The sequence below is a fragment of the Notolabrus celidotus genome, chromosome 20, assembly GCF_009762535.1.
Source record: "Notolabrus celidotus isolate fNotCel1 chromosome 20, fNotCel1.pri, whole genome shotgun sequence".
Lineage (NCBI taxonomy): Eukaryota > Metazoa > Chordata > Actinopteri > Labriformes > Labridae > Notolabrus > Notolabrus celidotus.
In genome coordinates, this window is record NC_048291.1 from 13,052,264 (window position 1) to 13,066,188 (window position 13,925).

The 13,925-nt window shown below is 39.0% G+C and overlaps 3 protein-coding genes across 3 annotated transcripts; 2 read left to right on the plus strand and 1 right to left on the minus strand.

Moving 5' to 3' along the window:
* Nucleotides 1–523: 523 nt before the first annotated feature.
* On the plus strand, nucleotides 524–7,757 carry LOC117832111 (cytochrome P450 2K1-like). The gene is made up of 9 exons (XM_034711091.1): nucleotides 524–985; nucleotides 1,367–1,526; nucleotides 1,625–1,774; nucleotides 1,919–2,079; nucleotides 2,317–2,496; nucleotides 4,574–4,715; nucleotides 5,657–5,838; nucleotides 6,987–7,128; nucleotides 7,207–7,757. The coding sequence occupies exons 1-9, from the start codon at nucleotides 797–799 to the stop codon at nucleotides 7,392–7,394; spliced, it is 1,494 nt and encodes a 497-aa protein (XP_034566982.1). The 5' UTR covers nucleotides 524–796; the 3' UTR covers nucleotides 7,395–7,757.
* Nucleotides 7,579–10,788, minus strand: LOC117832110. The gene is made up of 4 exons (XM_034711090.1): nucleotides 10,604–10,788; nucleotides 9,395–10,080; nucleotides 9,146–9,250; nucleotides 7,579–8,897 (listed from the first exon to the last, which is right to left on the minus strand). The coding sequence occupies exons 2-4, from the start codon at nucleotides 10,034–10,036 to the stop codon at nucleotides 7,947–7,949; spliced, it is 1,698 nt and encodes a 565-aa protein (XP_034566981.1). The 5' UTR covers nucleotides 10,037–10,080; nucleotides 10,604–10,788; the 3' UTR covers nucleotides 7,579–7,946.
* On the plus strand, nucleotides 10,732–13,725 carry LOC117832112 (RNA-binding protein with serine-rich domain 1-like). The gene is made up of 7 exons (XM_034711092.1): nucleotides 10,732–10,860; nucleotides 11,929–12,072; nucleotides 12,168–12,347; nucleotides 12,460–12,565; nucleotides 12,740–12,893; nucleotides 12,988–13,129; nucleotides 13,260–13,725. Coding segments are annotated over exons 1-7 (834 nt in total). The 5' UTR covers nucleotides 10,732–10,858; the 3' UTR covers nucleotides 13,366–13,725.
* Nucleotides 13,726–13,925: the final 200 nt, after the last annotated feature.

Here is a 13,925-nt window from a genome sequence, read left to right on the forward strand (position 1 = left end):
GGGATGTGACAATAGCCTTGAGGTAGACCCTTTCATAGACACTGATTGATTTTGTTTTGTAGGCTACTGCTATTTAATTTAAATTCCATTTGTAACATTGTATATATCTAAATTGTATTCTAGCTTTATTTATCTATTTTATTTTACTTATTTTTATTTTATTTTATTTTATTCATTTTTATGTTATTTTGTTTTTATTTATTTTTTATTTTTATTTTAATTTTTAATTTTTTAATTTTTTTTTACTTATCTTTTTATTTTTATTTTTATCTTATTTTGTACTTATTGTACTTATTTTGTACTTATTGAAACTTCTTTCTTGATTGTACTTATGTCTGGGTTGCTGTAACAACTGAATTTCCCCCCCGGGGGATCAATAAAGTAATATCTTATCTTATCTTATCTCTTATCTTGTATCTTTCCCTTGTATCTGTTGGGCCTTTAAAAATGAGGTGAAGTTAGGTAAAAGTAGTGTCAACTTCAATAACTCTTAATTTGTGTGATGGCTGTAACAGTCTATTACTACATAAGTTGTACATAAACCTAGAACTGTTTTTATTTAAAGAGTCAACAAAAGTGATAAGTGGAAATCTGTGATTGATGGCCTTTGCAAAACAGAGTTTGGTTAAATAGTGACTCGTCCCTCCTCCCCTGTTTCACTCCTTTTCCTATAACTTGGAGGGAAAAAAATGGTCTATCCTTCGTCCTAATACTCATCCTCTGGGATCACAGAGACACAAAGCTTTGTCTGTGTTTTCTTTTTCTTTTTTACAGTGAAGCTTGAAGTGTAGCTGCAATGGAAAACCTTTTTCTGCAGGCCCCAAGTACCACCACTGTATTGGGCACTGTGGGAGTCCTTCTTGTTTTGTATATATTTTTTTCCAGCTCTGATAACCAAAAAAAGGAGCCTCCAGGACCCAGACCGCTGCCTATCATTGGAAATTTGCTGCATCTGGCTCAATCACGTCATATCATGCTGTATGAGGTGAGTAAATATATACAGTAGATATGCATGTGTTTGAATGATGGTTTCTAATCTGTTTTATTATTTTAATAATTGCTTTAACATTTATTTATCTTATTTAATTATCTATTTATCTATTTATTTATTGTATTCATCTGATCTTGTCAACGCTACCTTATTTTTATCTTTTCTTTCCACTCTTACGTATTTTGTGAAGAACTTTGAGCTGCATGTATATGTATGAAAGGTGCTATATAAATAAAGTTGAGTTGAGTTATAAGATTGATGCAAATGGTCATATTTCTGCGTATGTAAAATGAACTTACGTAATATACTTATGTAATATAGAATTCATAGTTGTATTCTTCAAGTAATGCAGGTATTTTTTCATCTTTATTTTAGCTCTCCAAGAAATATGGATCTGTATTCACTTTCAATTTTGGGCCCCAAAAAATGGTGGTGCTGGCAGGACACAAGACGATCAAAGAGGCTCTGGTCAACAGTGATGCATTTTCAGAGAGAAGTACTAACCCAATTATCCATGACCTGAAATTAACACATGGTGAGGACCAATAAATATTAAGTTATATAAATGTATATATTTTTCTTGTTGAATTAATTTTAAAACATACAATATGATTTTCACTTCGTCATCCACAGGGATCGTGTTTGCTAATGGTGACTCTTGGAAAGAAATGAGACGTTTTGCACTTACTAACATGAGAGATTTCGGCATGGGCAGAAAAGTATCTGAAGAGATAATTATTGAAGAAAGTCGATGCCTGATTAACTGGATCAAAGACAAAAATGGTAACTAACCTTGAGCTTTTCTTTTATGAAAAGGTCTTATTTTTGTTTGCCTAAATGAAAACTAGAAACTAAGTAGTTTGTAGTGGTTTAATATAAGTCAACCATATTCATATTCATATAAGTTAATTTTTTTCTCCTTTTTAGGTAAAGCCTTTGATACAGCCCAGCCGCTAAACCAGGCTGCGAGCAATATCATCTGCTCTATTGTGTATGGAAACAGATTTGAATATGATGACCCAGTGTTTGTGTCAATGGTGGATAGAGCTACCAAGAACACCAAACTCATGGGCTCTGCTTCAGTACAGGTACATATTTGGATGGGTGAATCATTGGCATCAATGTGATATTGACCTTAATGGAAAATTGAGGGCAGGTTAGATAGCTTTGACACAATAAAATATATTTCTCTGCCAACATTTGTTACAAGGGGAAATAGAGGGCATACGAGGTAACAAGACTGTGAATGAGTGATGTGGATTACAGAAAAGATATGGAGCATGTTGTGTCATTTTTCCTTGTGTTTTTTTGTTTGTTTTTTACAGTTATACAATTATTTTCCAAGGCTGTTCAGTTGGGTCAGAGCCCGAAAGCAACTGGTAAAGAGTGCGTTCACTAATAGGAAACGCATGACAGAGCTGATCAAGAGTTTACAGGACACTCTCAATCCACAGATGTGCAGAGGATTAATAGATTCCTTTCTAGTCCACAAGATCCAGCTTGAGGTACACAAGAAAGAGTAACCTTTTACAAATAATAACTTTAAAGACATTGCACAGGAGGAAAGGACCCTTCCAAAAAACTGAAATGCCATTAGTCAGGTTGCATGGAGCACTTGTCAAGAGTAAGTAGATTACCCACAGGTGGGGAACTTACACAGAAGCTTGGCTATCAACTGCTGCATAGGGGGCTTATTTTAAAACATAATTTAGCTGATTTTAAGAAACTCTGACCTAAAAATGAACATCTTTGTCAGTGTGTGCATGCTATATTTTGAAATCTTTCAGTGCTTTACTTTGCCATCTGAAAGCAACTTTATTTTAGAACTATTTTCAAACGCAAAATTTACATGTTTCACTGCCTGTACTCTTAATATTGACAAGTACCTCATACTACTGGGAATAACATTCAATTACAATGGCAGCCGACTAGAGCTGTGTATTTCTTCAATGTTAGTGCCCTAAACCTTATAGCTTTGAAGACAATGTTAATCATTGTCAGCCTGGTCACATAGTAAAGAATCAGGTCACACAAGTGCATGTCAGATAAGGTCGAGTTACCCCAGGTTTGCATCTGGGGCAAAGTGAAGTGTTTACAGTAGATATCAAAAGTTTACACACCCTTGTTAGATGCCAGGTTTTGTGATGTAAAAAAAATAACACCAAAATAAATCATGTCAGAACTTTTACCAACCATCACTTTTAGAGTTATGGCCAAAAAGTTCAACTTTGGTTTCATCAGACCATGAAACATTTGTCACATGCTTTGTGGTGACTTCATGTATGTTTTTGAAAATGTTTGCCTGGCTTGGATGTTTCTCTTCATAAGAAAAGGCTTCCGTCTGGCAACCCTACCCATAGCTGAAACATATGAAGAATACGAGAGATGTTCTCACATGTAGTACACAGCCAGTACGAGTCAGAAATCCCTGCAGCTCCTTTAATGTTGCTGTAGGCCTCTTGGAAGCCTCCCGGACCAGTTTTCTTCTCGTCTTTTCATCAGTTTTGGAGGGATGTCCAGTTCTTGGTAATGTCACTGTTGTGCCATATTTTCTCCACTTGATGATGACTGTCTTCACTGTGGTCCATGGTATATCTAATGCCTTGGAAACATTTTGGACTCTTCTCCTGAGTGATACCTTTCAACATTGAGATCCCTCTGCTGCTTTGGAAGCTCCCTGTGGACCATGGCTTTTGTTGTAAGATGCAACTGAGGAAATGTCAGGAAAATCCTCCTAGAACATCTGATCTTTATTGGGATTAATCAAAGTCACTTTACATTATGACAGGTGTATACTGACTACTATTTGCCCTGAGTTTGGATGTGATTGGTTAATTCAGGCAGCTACTTTGAGTTGCACTGATTGCAGCTGAGTGCACTGCTTCTTCTCCCAGTGTGATTTTGATCGGTGCCAGGGTTTCTGCTCCTTGCCACCACCCGCTGGATTGCAGTGAGCATTGTTTGTCATTTCCTCAGCTTTGACTGAACAGTACACTTATGCAACCACCTTGTTTTATTTATCATTTTTGTATTCTTCCCCCTAAAAGATTTCCTTTTTTTTTTCAATTCAATTGTTCATGTAACAGGTCACATCGAAGGTGGAAAAAGTTCTGACATGATTTATCTTGGTTTCATTTTTTTACACCACAAAACCTGACATTTTAACAAGGGTATGTAGACTTTTGATATCCATTGTATATACAAGACCTTTGTTTTCTAGGAAGACAGATTTTGTCCGGAGTCATCAGGGCAGGTGGATCTATAATAGCCATCAAAACAACAATTCACTGTCTGCTCTAAAGATTTATAACTGTATAAGTGACCTCAGTATTCTCTATAAAATTATACCATGCTGTCACTTTAAAGGAACATTACATCCCAATAGTAACTACAGAGTACACATTAGATCTCAAGCGACTTCACTGAGTTGTATAGAAGTTACAGGTACAATGTATTGAGTAGTCTGTTATCCCAAAATGGCACTTCATGTTTGATAAAGGAAAGACAATGCATGTTAAAGTTGATCACAAATTTTAAAACCTAAATGTGTTATTAAATGTATTTTTCATTTATACTCATAAGGCATCTGGCAATATGAAATCTCACTACTATGATGACAACCTACTGGTGACAGTGGTCAATCTGTTTACTGCCGGCACAGACACTACTGCAACTACCATAAGATATGGCTTACTGCTCATGGCCAAGTACCCAAAAATACAAGGTGAGGAGCCCGCCCGCCTGCCCGCACGCGCGCGCGCGCGCACGCACGCACAAAGAATCATGGCTTTTTCGATCGTGAGTTTAAGTATAAGTCTGGGTTTTATCTGCTCCCTTTACCAATTTTGATCATGTGCTACAGACAAATCAGCTGTCTGTATCACCTTTTTTCATTTGCAGCATGTTTAATTTGTTTTATTTACATTAGACTTTTGTGTTTCTTAATTTGAAGATGTGTTATATCTATCAAATCTTTAGGGCTGTTGCAGCATGTTTTCCCTGGTCAGCCCCTGTACCTAAAGTGATACACCTGAAACCATACAACACAGGAAACATTTTCCACTATCCCAGCAAGTGCTTGGTTGGCAATTGACCAGAGTCAGGCCATCTGTGTAGCATTCCGGACTGTTGTATGTTGGTAATACTAGATCTTTTGGTTTCCATTTTTACATCACAGATACAGACAACTGTAACCCAATGGTTTGAGGAGGTACTAATAGTCCAGCAGGACCAGAATAAGGGATAGCCTAGATAGCCACCATCTGTAGTCTTTTTGCTGTGTATTCAGTGCAACTTCCTGGCTTAGATAGAAGAAACTTGAAAAACTCAGCACCCTGGTTTTATTGCCACAAGGTATTTGATGTCAGGTTGGAATGACTGACTATGTTAACTTAATCATTAACACACTTAAGACTTATAATCAAAACCTGTCCTTGGGTGAACCATCATGACATACCTAAACTAATCAATCTTTCCAGAGAGTACATCCTTTAGGGCACTTGTGTTCTGCCTTGACCATGGTTCCCTTATTTTTGAATTCTGTGTCAAACAGCATCTTTTTATATGGCTGCAAATAATCTTTAACAAATATACTTATTAAGCCTAGGATCCCCTTTTCAGTGAAATATAAAGCAAATTAACTTTTCCTTTTGCTGGATCTTTCAGACCAGGTCCAGGAAGAGTTGAGCAGGGTTATAGGAAGTTGTGTGGTTCAGGCACAGGACAGGAAGAACCTGCCATACACTGATGCTGTGATCCATGAAATACAAAGAGTGGCCATTGCTGTACCAATAGTACATCATCGGACCACTCGTGATGTCACCTTCCAGGGCTACTTCATCAAGAAGGTGATACAACAGTTTGAAAAGCAAAGTATTTCACAGGACAGGTTCACTAACACTCCTATGATGTACTTTTTCGAAGTAGTATGGTTATACTTAGAAGTGTAGTCAAGTTAAATGCACAAAACAGATAGTTGTGCAACCCACCTTTACCAGTGGATGCATCCAATTCACTCATAAATCATGTGACACGGTTAAACAAGTTGCATGTAACACTGGCCAAATTAATGGCACTTTAAATACATTATTTTGTGCTGTTTTTGCACCTTGTGTTAGGTGTTATTCTTAATGATCACTCAGCCGTGTTAAATACTTTATTCTGATTGGTCAAAAACCCCTGGCAATGGTTATTAATTCTGAATAGCAAGAGCAATGTAAGGGGCAACCACATCACACATATCATATGAAATTACGTAATCTAAGGAGACACCAGAAACAGTGAGGGATGCGGAAGCACACGAGGAGCTGAGTGAAAGAGACCTCGACCAAATCAGTGAAAACAGACACAAAGTTACCATGAACCACAATACACCAACCAAGCACCGAATGTAAGGTACTGTTTTATAGCTGCATATATAAACCATTTTAAAATCAATTAATGAAACTTTAAATCAATATATAGTGTAACCTTGTCTGTGTCTTTGGTTTTCAGCTGAAGAAAAAGCAGGATAGTGTATGGTGAGGAGGTGGTTATCAAAGAGTACTATCTACACCTGCTCTGTTTGTAAAGCGTCTTGAGATAACATTTATGGTTGGGTGCTACATAAGTTGTCTAGCCTTGTTGAGATTCTACTTCGCATAACGCCTCGCTCACTATATATTCACCTTTTCTTAAAAACTATGACATTCACTTAACTCCTAAACCCATGCTATTTGTTCAATAGTAAGTAATTTACAGCCTTAATTGCTAAATCGGAAGTTATTTTTAAGGCGTAGTGACACAGACTTGCCTTTTTTCAGAGGAAAGGGATGGGTTAGCTTTCTGGTGAAGTTGGTAAGAATAACAGCAACATATACATTAGAATTGCTATAAGTCTTCAACCAGTCATCACTTCACTAATAAAGTTTTTGATCTGTATCAGAATATCACAATGATATAAACCTCCAACCTTGAATTATCTAAATCCCTCAACAGCCCTGTCTAATTCATTCAGGGTACTCCAGTGATTCTTTTGCTCTCATCTGCTCATTGGGATAAGGATGAATGGGAAACGCCTCACACTTTCAACCCAGCCCATTTCCTTGATAAGGAAGGACGTTTCAGAAAGAGAGACGCTTTTATACCATTTTCTGCAGGTAATTTGTGTTTTGTTGTACGTTACTAAAATGCTTGAGAGAAGGAAATTCACTTGCTTGTCTTTTGTTTTGTTTCAGGCCAAAGAGCTTGTACAGGGGAAAGTTTGGCACGCATGGAGCTGTTTCTCTTCTTCACCTCACTTGTCCAACACTTTCGTTTCACTCCTCCTCTTGGGGTTAAAGAGGATGACCTGGATCTGACTCATGTTGAGGGCTTCACCCTCACACCTGTACCTCATGAACTCTGTGCTATCAGCAGGGTCTGACAAACATTAAAAGTGAATAATGTATTCTTGTTTAAACAATTTATCTAACTGTCATTCCATTGCTAGTAACAAGATAAATTCCACCCCTTCATATTTTTTAGCTGCACAATGTCAATTTTCTGATTACATTGCTTTATTTTTTAAGGTTCATGTGTAAAATGTAACATATAAGCACGGTAGCTAGTCACAGTGGATAATATGTTTTATTGTGTTAGCACAGAGCCATTAAAGAAACAGTTCTAGCCAAGTCGTAATGTTTCAAAAATAACACGTACAAAAGATACAACTGTTCAAAATAATGACAAACTGCCTTCACAAAACCTTACTTGTATTTAGCAATCAGTGCCTTGTTTTCAGTCACATTAAACCATTCACTTTATTGCTGCCTGTTTTGTCTTGAATGTATTTGAGAATTTAAAATAAGTTATTTTAAGAAATGCTACGGTATACATCACTATAAAAAAGACAATGATAATTAAATAAGTATTCCAAAGTGACTCCTAAAAAGCACCTCCAAGCCCTTATGGTCCAAACACTTTCAGTGGAAGCTGTTTAAGGTCCTTCCACTTTAATTATATTTATCTCTTGATCCATTGAAGACTGGTCAGAGTTCATCAATGGCCTGGTGGACACACTGCAATCCTGGAGAGTCCTGGCCGAACAGCTGCTTGAGAAATCAGACGCTTCACTCTCTGATCCTCTGAAAGTCTGAGAATGTGCCTGGCTATACGAAGAGACATATGACTCTGTGTATGTTGGCATGAGTGCTTGGCTGTTTGACTGTTGTGGGTAAGCAGCTGCATACGTTTGTGTTTGAGGAGGAGTATGCGTTAGAGGGCGGTTCTCTGCATTGCTACATTGTGGAAACCCATTCATACTTGAAGGGCTCAGACCAGGCAGTTTAAAGGCCTCTGTATTATCTAGACTTTCTAAAGAATTGTAGCTTGGCTGGGTCTGGCTGCACTGGCTGTATGGGCCTTGACTGAAGCTGAATGCGTCTTGGTTGAAGGAGGAAGGTGCAGAAGCTGACAAATCAGAGGGGGATGGAGCTTGGTTTTGCTGCTGTTGAGCACTGCTACAATGTCCAAGTTTGGAGGAGAAGCTCTGTAGAGTGCTGAGGATTTGCTTCTGAATGTGTGTCTGTTGTGCTTGCTCCCTCTCCAAACGACACTGCTGCTCCACCAGCATCTTCACTGCAAGACCCAAACTATGCACCTCAGTACTCAGAGTCTTGACCTGATCCTGCAGACCTCCTCTACCTCCTGCATCTTGGACTGTGTGTTGGGGGCTTTGGTTTCTGTCACTACGAGTGGTGCCCTGACCTCCAGAGGTCTGCAGACGAATGGTGGCAGCCCCAGAAGATGTTAAAGATGATGGTGATCCATTTGGAAGATGAATGCCAACTCGAGGGAGAGGGTGGAGGGAACGAACAGAGGGACTTGGTCTCTGTGTGAGAAAGCGCCTGGGGGCAGTGCCTCCTCCAGGCTGACCTTCCATAACAGTCTGTGGAGCATAAAAATAGGAAAAAAATAAAAATATCTAGAATGCATATTTGCATGAATTAAGTATTAAATTAGTTATGTCTCAGAAAAGGGTTAGATATGCTTGAACACTACTCACAACCAGTTATTGATTGGTCAAATATCTATTCTATAAACAGAATCTTGGACCTAACTGGTTGTGTTGCAAGGCCACAAGAGATGGCAGACAGTCTTGAAACCACGAAATGATTTATGGAGCTCTTTTCTCACCTTTTCATTGGTTAAATCGTACATTTCAGGTGATGGTGGCACAGTACTTGGACCTTGAACACTCAAGTGATCTCTCCTTAACAATGATGCCACCTGGTGGAATGACTGTAAGGAAGAAATGTATAGAAGTCAAGGCTGAATCATACTTAAGCTTTAAAAAATATATTTCCCAGCTTTTGTAATCATTCATTTTACAAACCTAACTTTTGAAATTAGAAGACTAGAATGATATTATTCATAAATATATACCTTCATCTTTTGTGACAGCGCCTTATCCAAAAGCCTCTTTCGAGCTGCCAGCATTGAGTTGGAGGCTGGAGAAGGTGTGACTCTCCTCCTCATAGCTGCCCCAGAAGCTGTTAGTGTCGAAGATACAGTACATGTATTCGCCATTGTTGCAGTTGACTGTGGACTCCTTTGTTGGCTGTTTTGGGCAAGGGAGGTGACGCTAATAATCTGGATGTCATTTTCCTCCTTATCTCCCTCGCGCTGTCGCTCTGGTCGGCTTCCTCCACTGGCCTCCCCAGGCCTAGATGGCTTTGCACCACTGTCTTGATTTGTTTGAGTCTGTTTGGCAAAGTTTGCAGCTGCTGTAAAGCCAGCATGCTGAGATGCCTCCCGTAGAAGGTTTTGGAGGTGAATGTTATTCCAGCTCTCTTGTATTGGCCCTGCTCGAGGATTCACCAGTACCTGTGATGTGCTGCTTCCAGCCTCCAAAGGTCTGACCCTTCCAGGTGCCCGCCCTTGAAACTCCCTTAGGTACAGGTAGATGGCCTGGGCAGACACCTTGATGTTCTCGAGCTCCAGCACAGCTTTAATTTTACGGAAACTGAGACCAGCCTTCCGTAGCTCCACCACTTTCTGTTTGGCAGCTTCATCTAGCCGGCCCATGGTTAGTCACTCCAGAGGAACTCTGTGTATTGTGCTGTTAATCTCTAGAAGATTCATAAATAAATACAAATTACTGTTGGTTCTATAATGAAAACCCACATCTACAAATGTGACTTTTGAATAAATGTAGATATAGTTGTTGTTGCTGAGGTCAAAAAATATGAATAATGCAACCATGAACTGATGCAAAAAACTGTATGACTCCAACGTTTTCTTCGTATTTTTTCTTTTTCTTACTGCCTTTAAACTAACATTTACCTTGTAATCAGAATTTCTTGTATACAGAAAAATCATTTTCGATAAAACAAGAACTGAAATGAATGATCCACCTAAAAGAGAACAATTGATCTCTACGAATGGTTCGTTTTTCGGCATACGTTTGCTTGATGTTCGGTATCGTTACTCGATGTTTATCCTAAATTAAGTTTTAAACCGTGTAGGTACAGTTACAGATGTTTGTTTACACTGTTGTATTGGACTGTGTTCTCGTACATCTGTAACTACTGCTAGCAAAAAGATAACGATAGCTAGCATACAATCGTTATAAAGTGAAGAACTCAGATTTACCTCAAGAGGAAAGATCGGTTTATGCCTCCCATCTGGTCAACTCATTTCAGGTCATGGTGAGACATAATTCGTCCTTGCACATCTATGATTTCGCCATTCACACTGTTACATTTTCATCCACCTCAACATAAATAAACAACGAATGAGTATGAACATTTCCTGGTTGAGTACGTCACTTCCGCTCTGACGCCATCACGGTGCGACATTTTGCAGGCGGCCGCAAGTGGTAGAAGCGAGATCATCGCGTTCAAAGATATGTAAGTGTGGGCTTTTATTGAATTTCAAACAAACTTATATCAATTTCAGGTTAAGTTTGAGATATATATAAAAAACTATCATATTTTCCAACAGTACGAGCGTTTTATTACCATGGTAATTCATGATAATCCCGCTCGATACCTCCTTGTTTTGAGGAGTCTTTGAATGGATATCAATGGCGGCGAGTTTCTTTCCGAGGCTAATGTTACAGTTGATGGTAGTCTAGTTTGCTTTTTAGGAAAAGATAAATAAATATTACACAAACCTTTAAAACTATGGCCGTCATTGTTAACATGTGACGTCGACTGACCTGCATTTCTTGCAACAGTGCGGCGATTTGGCTCCTATTTGTGTTTATCCTAGAGCATATTTATACCTTCAGGAGGAGGCTTTTACTATTTTCCTTGGTCACGTAATTGATTGGTTTATCCCTGGAGGTAATAATTGTTTTATATTTTCTTTTTTTTTTGCAGACCAAGTCAATGTTGTCTCTCCAGGACAACAATGTATCATTCATTACAGCAAAGTATTTATAAGAGGACATTTGTCTAAATTATTGTATATTATTGGTTATCTAATGAGAGTCGGGTTAGAGTTACACGGTAAACCCAATACAATTTCCTTTTTTATATATATATTTAAAGCATTATAACCTCTTCACTGCAAGGGTTGGTCATCGCATGTTGTTACCAAGTTACATAACTCCCACTTACTTGTGTTTCATGATATTGTCACAACCACAAAAGCTGCTTTATAATGTGTTCCATCTTGTCAAAATGTATATACGTTCTCCTAAGGGAATCATGGTAACAATGTAACCATGATATTTCTAAAATTTTGGGGGCTGTTGGCCAAACAAAAGGAAAAAAATTGGGGATACTGTGTTAGGCTGTGGGAATTATTTCGGGGAAGTTTTCACTGTTCTTGTTTGCAAAAAATAAAACAAATGATCCAAAGTATTTTTGACTTGAGTGATGAAGAATGAACATTGTTGTTGGTAGCTGCCCTACATCATTCACAACACATATGGTCTCAAAGTAACAGCATCCTTCCCTCCTTGACTTTAGGGCACCATCCCCGACAAAACGAAAGGAGGAGGAAAAAACAAAAGACAGAGGGAAAGAAAAGACCAGTACAAAGGAGGGGGACAAAGACAGAGGACGGGATAAAGCAAGGAAACGGCGCAGTGCTTCTACTGGCAGCAGCAGCAGGTTTGCTTTAGGAATTACCTCTTTATGTTATTACTCGTGTTTGTGACAATATATATCTCTTATGTCTGCATTTTATTTACCACCGTCATGTCCAGATCCAGCTCTTCTTCAAGCAGCAGCTCTGGTTCCAGCTCTGGTTCCTCAAGAGGATCAAGCTCATCTGGTTCCAGCCGTTCTGGCTCTTCAACTTCCCGTTCCTCTTCCTCCTCCAGCTCCTCAGGCTCACCAAGCCCCAGCCGTAGGCGCCATGACAATCGTCGGCGCTCACGCTCAGCGTAAGTCACTTCATCAGATACAGCTGCAAAGCAGTCATGCACTGGGGTGTCACTCTTTTTACTTGTTTATTTTGTGAAAAGGATAAGTAGTGTTTTGTTTGTGATTCTGCAGGTCTAAAACACAAAAGAGGGGAGATGATAAGGAGCGAAGGAAAAGAAGCCCAAGCCCCAAGCCAACCAGAATTCACTTGAAGCGACTGACCAGGAATGTCACCAAGGTAAGACCACGGCAATATCTCATTATCGCCCTGATAGTAGAACAAGATTCCTCAATCTTGTTGTAACACTCTATTTTGTATTATGAATTCAGATTATTGTAAATCAAATCTAGCAACATACCTGAAAAGGTCAATTTACATTTGACCTAAAATATTGTGTATTTGTTTGCACAGGAACACATACAAGAGATCTTTTCCACTTATGGAAAAATCAAAGCAGTTGATATGCCAGTGGACAGAGTCCATACCCACTTGACCAAGGGCTTCGCCTATGTGGAATTTGAAACTCCCGAAGAGGCCCAGAAAGCTTTAAAACATATGGATGGAGGTACGCCAGAATGTGTTCTTTGTCTTTTGTCTCACAGGATTATTATGGGCTTCTTTGGTTATTGACTTCTGTGATGTTGATTTGTGATTGACAGGACAGATTGATGGACAGGAAATCACTGCAGCCGCTGTGCTACCTCAACGAATCCGTCCTCCACCTCGGAGACTTTCTCCCCCTCGCAGAATGCCCCCGCCCCCGCCTATGTGGCGTCGCACACCACCACGCATGAGGAGAAGGTACGATGATGAATGATCTTCAATCAGCAAATGGGTCCACTGTTGATTCCGTTCCTCTTTCTTATGGTTTAGAGTCATCCGTTTGCTTCTCCCTCCTCTGTTCCTGACACAATTTTTAATGGTTTTGCAGATCTCGCTCACCTAGGAGACGGTCCCCAGTCCGCCGCCGCTCTCGCTCAAGATCTCCCGGTCGCAGACGCCATCGCTCTCGCTCCAGCTCTAATTCCTCCAGATAGACGGGTTTCATAGCTACTGATAAGAAGTGATCTCCCCGATTTCTGACTCCAGATTGATTGAATTTCTGCTTTTCCTAGACTTAATGGATTCACCAGAAATAAAATCATCTGCTTTGTAGCCAATATTACCACCTGTCTGCACCTAGAAAGCAGAAGTGTTATTTTCTCTGCAAATGTGAGTCTTTTTCTATTTTTTTTTTAAAAAGTTATCCTTCAAAGCTGGCTCAGAGTTAAAGTACAATTTAAAGATTTTTCCTGGCTTCTCTAAGACAGATATTTCTTTTTTAAAGTGTGACTTCATTGTACCATGTACTGAATTTTTAGACATTTGGAAAAATAAAGATGCTTAAACAAGCAGTATTTGAGTTCAGTTTGTGGTAGTCATGTCAAGCCTCTGAAAGACCTTTATTCTGTCTTGGCTGTAAGTAATCTATTTTTATGTAATATTGCAGAAAATACAAATGCTCTATGCATCTGCTAAATTTCAATAGCACATCTACCAAACTGCCCACAGTAACACCATTCACATTTATTTGTATGTGTACGCCCTTCCAGAGAAT

What these genes read in the sequence shown, in the direction of transcription:
- LOC117832111 (XM_034711091.1), top strand. Translation starts at nt 797, where the DNA reads ATGGAAAACCTTTTTCTGCAGGCCCCAAGTACCACCACTGTATTGGGC. An exon ending in CTGGATCAAAGACAAAAATG is followed by an intron (nt 1,775 to 1,918) that starts GTAACTAACCTT and finishes TCTCCTTTTTAG; the next exon opens with GTAAAGCCTTTGATACAGCC. An exon ending in AGGGCTACTTCATCAAGAAG is followed by an intron (nt 5,839 to 6,986) that starts GTGATACAACAG and finishes TAATTCATTCAG; the next exon opens with GGTACTCCAGTGATTCTTTT.
- LOC117832110 (XM_034711090.1), bottom strand. Translation starts at nt 10,036, where the DNA reads ATGGGCCGGCTAGATGAAGCTGCCAAACAGAAAGTGGTGGAGCTACGG. An exon ending in CGCTGTCACAAAAGATGAAG is followed by an intron (nt 9,251 to 9,394) that starts GTATATATTTAT and finishes TCTTCCTTACAG; the next exon opens with TCATTCCACCAGGTGGCATC. An exon ending in ACGATTTAACCAATGAAAAG is followed by an intron (nt 8,898 to 9,145) that starts GTGAGAAAAGAG and finishes TATGCTCCACAG; the next exon opens with ACTGTTATGGAAGGTCAGCC.
- LOC117832112 (XM_034711092.1), top strand. An exon ending in TCTACTGGCAGCAGCAGCAG is followed by an intron (nt 12,073 to 12,167) that starts GTTTGCTTTAGG and finishes CGTCATGTCCAG; the next exon opens with ATCCAGCTCTTCTTCAAGCA. An exon ending in CGTCGGCGCTCACGCTCAGC is followed by an intron (nt 12,348 to 12,459) that starts GTAAGTCACTTC and finishes GTGATTCTGCAG; the next exon opens with GTCTAAAACACAAAAGAGGG.